This window comes from Diplotaxodon limnothrissa, linkage group LG18 (genome assembly GCF_057381915.1).
Source record: "Diplotaxodon limnothrissa isolate DT_005_m linkage group LG18, D_limnothrissa_male_GT1.1, whole genome shotgun sequence".
NCBI lineage: Eukaryota > Metazoa > Chordata > Actinopteri > Cichliformes > Cichlidae > Diplotaxodon > Diplotaxodon limnothrissa.
In genome coordinates, this window is record NC_140613.1 from 9,187,838 (window position 1) to 9,195,188 (window position 7,351).

Below are 7,351 nucleotides of genomic sequence, written 5' to 3' on the forward strand. Positions count from 1 at the left end.
GACACAGGAAAGTCTTTTGAATCATCTAACCCCCCGGGTGCTTTTCATTGCACAACACTTAGCTTAGAGTTAAAAGTGCCTACGGACACAGAAAAATGCATTCTGGTACATCACATTGGGACATCCGTTTTTAAAGAATGGATATAAAAATAACAGTTCATATTCTGTTTTAGCACATATACACAGATACAGAAAAATTCTATACGACACTCATACATGGTCATGAATACAAAGCTTTAGAAAGAAAACGGAAAAGCGGGACTTTTAAGGAAGAGCACGCCTCTCGGCATCCCTCCCCTCACTGACAGCATGTTATAGCCTGCGAGGCAGGAAAGGGTTCAGTTTGGTTTTTATGGTCTGAGCTCACAAGAACACCTTCAGACTTCGGGAACACATCACAGAGAGATAACAAACCATAAAAAGGTGAGTAATATCATGAATGAACATTTAGCATATTTTCTTTTGGACCTCCTTTTGATATTTTTGATAATTTAGTATTTAGTATTTATTTATTTATTTATTTATTGTCATTGTCATTCTAAGTTTAAATTAATGCATACCAAATGGTTTACAAACCTGCATGTTATGGAGCCCTTCCATATAAAGTTATTGGCATTCTTTGCAGTTCTTTTATGATTCCCAGTTTTTAACCAACATTTTTGAGAGGTTTTCTACCCAAAGAAATGCTTGAAATTGAATGAGATAAAGACAATCACACCACTTATTTTTTCTTTGCGATCAGTGTACAGACGCTTTTTACTACAGTGTCCAAAAGTGACTCAGACAATGTCTGTGACTTCTGCACTTCAGTTTTCTATGTGAAAAAATGAGGTGAGAAAAAGAAAAAAAATCAAGTTGAATCAAAGACTATGTTGAAACACTGTTCTTTGACGCAGTGCTGCCAATGTGCAACGTGTTTTAGCACGCTGCCTCTGAGGGCTGAATCGTTGGCTAGATACTTGGATACAAATATTTTAGAGGCTGTGTCAGGGTAGCACACGTCCCTCTTTAAAAAAGTATTAGTCATTTTTTTAAATCTTCCGTATCTGGTTATTATGGGGGTTTTTATTGAATGAACCAAATTGTCAAAGAACTCTGTGTTCAGTAATTTCTGTCACTTTTTGCCTCTTACATACCTTTCTATCTTTTCAGGTAATTCCTTTTTTTAATGCAGAGGGTTGATTCAATGGAAATACCACTTTTAATTATAACTTATGTGTCAGTGTGGAGCTCTCGATCATATACCCATTCAAACCACTTGTTCATATTTTTCACCTCATGTTTCATTTTACCGATTACCGAAATTACACATTAGCAGACCTCACAACTAGAAAAAATACAGTCACATAATTATGAGATGTTGTTTTTATATATAACTATATTATAAATTATGTTTTATAATATCTAAGTATATCACTGGTTGGAGATACAATACGTATGTGCATTTGTTTGATAAAAATTTTAGAGTTTCAATATTCATCTACCAGACATATTAAAGTAAACAACTATATCTAATTTGCTTAACACAGAGACAAAAGAGGTTGTGGTTTTAGGAAGTGTCTGAAATCCAACTGTACAGAGCTGATGGTAAATGTCAAAAAACACACTTTACCAAAGTCAAACTTTGTTGTTTTCATTTTTGTATAAATTTGCTCAGATCAATTAAGTAAGATACAATTTAAGCTTTAGCGGTGCAGGTGAGAACGTGTTTTGGATGGTCTCCCATGATAATTTCTGGATTAATGTGCATTAATCCAGAAATTACTTGTTACTGTCTTGACAATTTCTGTTCCATGTGGAGAGCCAGAAAAAGTACTTCTAAGGTGCTTATCTTAACACTTTCACGCATAGTGGTCACTAGAGTGGACAGCTATTCGAATGCTGTTTTCTTGCATTTGTGCCAGTGTTGATGCGATATTTGCACATAAATTACTACATTGGACACTGATGTGTCACTCCATACCCTGCCACCCACCGGTCGTTCAATGTTACTATAGATGTATGACGCGTTTCATTGTAATTATTGTTATTTAACCCTGTCATGCATGACTTATGACAACCTTAATATGGATTTTTTTTCTTGAATATTTATTAAGTATATAATATTTAAGTATTTATACATTTTTTTCATGCCTACAGATGAATAAAAATACTTTCAAAAATCCACACTGAAGTTGTCATAAGTCATGCATGAAAGGGTAAAAAATATAAATGAATGAAAGAATAAATAAATAATACTGATATTATTGATATTATTGATACTGATATTATATTATAATCTGGTAACCGGACAGTTCCATGCTGAAAACTGTAAACATGAAGTTAGCATTTATCAAAGTGCTACTTTAGTGTTTTGGACGTCATTAGTTTTGTTTACTAAACTGTTGACTGAGTTTGTGTTTGAGGTTCTAATGTTTTTTCCCACCTTCAGGGTCAAAAATTCTTCTACAATGAGTAACACGAGTCTCCCACCTCTGACAAATCCAATTCCCACTGAACCAGCAGAAGAGAGCGCTGTGAGCAATAACTATTTTACAGCCATTGGTGCCCTCATCCTCAGCTTGGTCTTCCTCCTGGGTGTCCCTGGAAATCTCTTCATTGTCTGGAGCATCCTGGCCCGCTGCCGACAACGCTCAGTCACCACCCTCCTCATCCTCAACTTGGCATGTGCTGATGGGTTCCTCATGGCTCTCACCATCTTTTTCATCATCTACCTGGTCATGCAGTCGTGGGTCTTTGGTAACACCATGTGCAAAATTGTGTTCTACCTGTGCAACTCCAACATGTATGCGTCAATCTTTCTGATAACCCTGATGAGCGTGAACAGGCTGTTGGCCGTGGTCTTTCCACACACACTGTATCGCCTGATCACCAGGAAGGTTGTGAGGAGGGTGATCCTAGGCACCTGGATGTTTGTGATGGTCATTTCCATTCCCTCGTTGGTGTTTCGAGCTGCTACTGCTCAAAACAAAATGAAAGTTGTGTGTGCACCCAATCACACACTGTCTGAACATGTAAGTACACTTGTGTTGGCTATTTTTCTGCCACTGATCTGATTAGTTTGATTACTATATTTATTGTCATGCATAAAATGCCATCAAAAATCATCTGTACATTTGAGAGCGCGAGAAATAGTGGGTAAGCAACTGAAAATGATAACATATATTGAGTAAAAGGTCCATAACAACTAACTGAAATTGAGGCTTTTTTGGTTTGTTTTGAAATAAAGATGCATTAATAGCTTAAACATCTGCACAAGCTGATATCAGCTTTCTTAATTCATATCAGTTTATTTCATGATAGAGTGCTGAATCGGTGAAGAAAGAAAGAGAGAGAGAGAGAAAAGCTTTGTTACTGTGTTTAAGGCCTTGGAAGCTGCAGCTTAACTAGTGTTCAAAATGTAGTTAAAATAACTAAGATTACACCAGACTGCATGTTTTTTAAGCTCTTCAGCCCACACCGTAAATACTGATGCATGAGCAGTGGCACTGCACAAAAGTCTGAAAATCATTTTGCATTGATCCTTCATAAATGTAGTAATGCTCTTCTGTAAAACATTCCTTCTTTACAAGTAAAAGTCCTCCAAAGACCACATTGACATGACTTAGGTATTTAATCTCTAAGGAAATGGCTTTATATCCTCTCATGCAGGTGAGGCTTCAGTACACCACTGAGACAGTGGCAGGATTCATTATTCCTTATGCAATCATCATAACCAGCTACGTTCTCATCCTGAAACGCCTGAGGGAGACCAGGTTTCAACGAAATGTCCGCAGCGAGAAACTTATCCTGGCTATCGTCATAATGTTTGGCCTGTTCTGGTTGCCGTACCACGTCATCAACATGATACAGGTGTGCAAGGGCATCTTCTCTACCAATAACCCAATAACCACATCAAATCTGTTTGTAAATCGATTATCTGAGGATTCGATTGAATACTGAGTGGGTTTTTATTTTTCACCCAAGGTGGCAGCTGCGTGGTACCCAAAAGACTCAGCAACAAGAAAACGGTGAGTAACTGAAGATTTTCATAAACATGGTGCTAAAGTTAGTGAAGTACTATATTGTCATTTTATGCATTATGTCCAGTAATAACAATACTCTGTAATTCAAAGCTGATATATGTAGTCTGTCTCTGTGCATGCAGTGACATACACCTAGATTTAATTTTTACCATCCAGTAAACTGAATATACTATAATTGTAAAGAGTTTGAATGTGCCACCATCTTCAGTATATAATATTATCAAAATATTCCAAAATCTGGAGAAATCTCAATATTCGGGCTTCATGTGACACTGCACTAACAGCAGTCAGGATTCTGTTGTGGAAAATCACTGCAGGGGTTTAGGACCACTTACAGAAATCTCTCTGTGAATACCATGTTCACCTTACCATCCAAAATTGCAGGTTTAAGGTCTGACAAATGAGAAGTCATATGTGACTAGGATGTACAAAATTAGAAATGAATACATCAAAGAGTCAGCTCAGGTTAAGCCGGCAGAGGTAATATTAGAGAGGCAATGTTGAGATGGCATGCAGAGGAGGAAAGCATCTTTTCAGAGAAAGTCTTAATAGGGTCTTGATACTGCAGGTGATAATTAAGGGGTACTGAGTCAGTCTGACGAGGCTATAATGGCACTCTGTATAAAAACAATCACCATCAATGTGAAATATCCAACTTTAACTTTCCTGCAGATTGTATGGTATGGCTGAGTCAACCCGAGCGGTGACCTCAACTTTGGCCTTCATCAGCAGCTGTGCTAACCCGGTCCTCTACACCTTTGCTGGGAAATCCTATATCAAGAATAATGGCTTTGCCTTTATGGCTAAGCTGTTTGAGGGAACATCATCGGAGCAAACAGGAACCAAAAGCACCCAGTTCACAGCAACAGACGATCTGGGAAAGAATAACGTTGATTCTGAAAATCATACACTGGCTTCTCCTCTACAAAATCGATGTTGAATGAACTTAATGCACTTAACAGACTGTATCTAAATGAGAACACTTAAAATTGTGTAAATCTTTGAACGGAACATGTAGACATGTAGCTTGAGCATTTGAGGCTACAGACGATAAGCACCAGCACAGTATATTTAGAATCTGATAACAGAGTTTAAGTGGAAGTAAGAGGCACAGGCACAGCCGGGCTACTTTTGCTTGCATGCACCTGAATATCTGTAAAGTGTATAGGACTGTACATATTTTTTTGGAATAATCAAATAAAATTGTGATAATATTATGTGTATGTGAGAATGCTACCTAACATAGAAATCAGACTAAGGTGAGTGATTTCATGCTCAGTCTGTTAATTTATAGTCAGGTGAACGAATGAAGATGGGATGCTTGGAAGTAGAGCTGGGCGATAGAACGATAACGATATGTATCGCGATATAACTTTTACTCGATAGAGAAATTAAGCTATCGCGATAGACCTCGCCGCTCTTGTCCTCTTAAAGAAAAAAAAAAAAAAAAAAAGGTCAGCCAATCCAAATTAAGTAGCGCAGAGCCGAACCAATCACAGCCGCAGCGTCACGTCGCGTGACTTGTTACGTACAGCACAAGTGCCAAGCCGCACGTGTGTTTGTTTGGGAAGCAGCCAGCGGGTAATGGAGCCAGCGCGTAATGGAGGAAATGAGTGTGCTGACTAGAAAAATCAACCGAGCGTGACCGAAGAGAAAACAGATGATGGTTCCAATGCCGGAGAGATTGTCGAACGGAAGAGCCAAAGAAGTTCCGTAGTGTGAAGGTATTTCGGCTATTTCAAGTCTGACAAAAAACAGAGTAGCGTGCACTGTAAATTGTGCCGAAAGCAAGTCTGGAAATACAATAAACTGGTGCATGCGTCACACTGTGCGCCACGTTATTGTTTCGGTGAAATGAATTTCTACAATACCGTTACTGTTAATTCTACTCTCTGCAGTGTTTAAATGCTTACATATACACACAGTTACTGTCCCTCCACACATATGACTCGGTTCTGCTTCTATGCCCCAGCTTTGTTTACTTTTTCCCACCGAGGCTTCTAGACTTCTGATTGGCCAATATTTCTGCACGGTTAGGAATCTAGCGCCACCTGCTGCTTTGGCATGTTCATAGCAGCGTTTTCCTTCATTTCTGCCTTTATGTGTGGACGGGATTATTTTTTAAAACGAAAACGGAAAATCTCCGTTTTCAAAAATACCCGTGTACGTGTGGACGTAGCCTCAGTCTCTGACTGGAAGCGCTAATTCGTCATTCGGCTTTTGTCAGACTAAAGTAACTGTTAAAACTGTTTGAAAAGCTAAGCTATACAACAAGGAGAGATTGAGAATTTCCTTTTAGTTCTCAGTTTATTTGATATTGACAAAAGTTAGTCAGTTTTGTCTGTTCTTCTGTAAAACAAACTAAGATTTATTTTTAGAATTAATATTTTGTTTCTAAGTGGAATTGACAATTTAATCTGTTTCGTTTGTTCTATTTTGAAACTTAAACGCTTTAGCGGCTGCCTTTTGTGTAGTTTGCAATATTTGCCTTTATTTATCTGAAAAAGTCTCATGTTCCTTAAGTACATCTACCCTGTTGAACTTATTATGGGAAATAAATATTTAAATAAAAACAAGCTGCTGATTATTTCACATTTTACTTGTGAGCAACGGCACATTTAAATCTTACAAATATAGTTATTTGGCTTATATCGTGATAGATATCGTTATCGCCTGAAATGAAAAAAACATATCGTGATATGAAAAAATCTCATATCGCCCAGCTCTACTTGGAAGTTTGCAAAGTTTGACCTGGTAGAGACTGGCTTTAAACAGGGCCATCAATTTCCCTCCAATTAGCCCAGCCAGTACCACTCACTCAAACTGAGGGATCTAAAACGCTACACAGATGATTAAAAAGACACAAAACATCTTCACACTTCTAATATGCACATTTACACAACTAAATGGCAGTATTAACAAAAGGAAAAAAATTCAACAAATCCCTTTAAACCTTAACACAAACAAAAGGAAGCATCTCTATGGAAAAAGAAACCCCTCCACTTGGTTTGACCTGCTGATGTCATGTGTGACATCATGTGTGACTTTAAAATGAGAAAATGCTAGGCAGGCGTTTCCCCACACCTGACCCTCATGAAGACTGAAAAGACAGAACAAAGTATGAACAAATGACTTAATCTGTAACATAATAAAATATAAAGAAACATGTAACTGAGTATTTGCCTTAATTTGCAGAATGTTTGATTTGCCGGCAACAGAACGCTTACACAAACAAAACCTGGGATAGTGAGTGCAACAATGTTACTTAACAAATAGCAAATAAATAGAAACAGAATAATGTGTATAATGTGCAAAAAAAGGTCAAC

General features: G+C 37.7%; 1 protein-coding gene across 1 annotated transcript; it reads left to right on the plus strand.

Annotated features, from left to right (window-relative positions):
- The first annotated feature begins 2,450 nt into the window (after positions 1-2,450).
- LOC146613072 (leukotriene B4 receptor 1-like) lies at positions 2,451-4,965 on the plus strand. The gene is made up of 4 exons (XM_085377731.1): positions 2,451-3,014; positions 3,652-3,852; positions 3,967-4,010; positions 4,698-4,965. The coding sequence occupies exons 1-4, from the start codon at positions 2,451-2,453 to the stop codon at positions 4,963-4,965; spliced, it is 1,077 nt and encodes a 358-aa protein (XP_085233857.1).
- Positions 4,966-7,351: the final 2,386 nt, after the last annotated feature.

Coding starts and splice junctions, on each gene's coding strand:
- LOC146613072 (XM_085377731.1), top strand. CDS start 2,451: ATGAGTAACACGAGTCTCCCACCTCTGACAAATCCAATTCCCACTGAA. Junction 3,015..3,651: donor ATCACACACTGTCTGAACAT/GTAAGTACACTT, acceptor CCTCTCATGCAG/GTGAGGCTTCAGTACACCAC. Junction 4,011..4,697: donor GACTCAGCAACAAGAAAACG/GTGAGTAACTGA, acceptor ACTTTCCTGCAG/ATTGTATGGTATGGCTGAGT.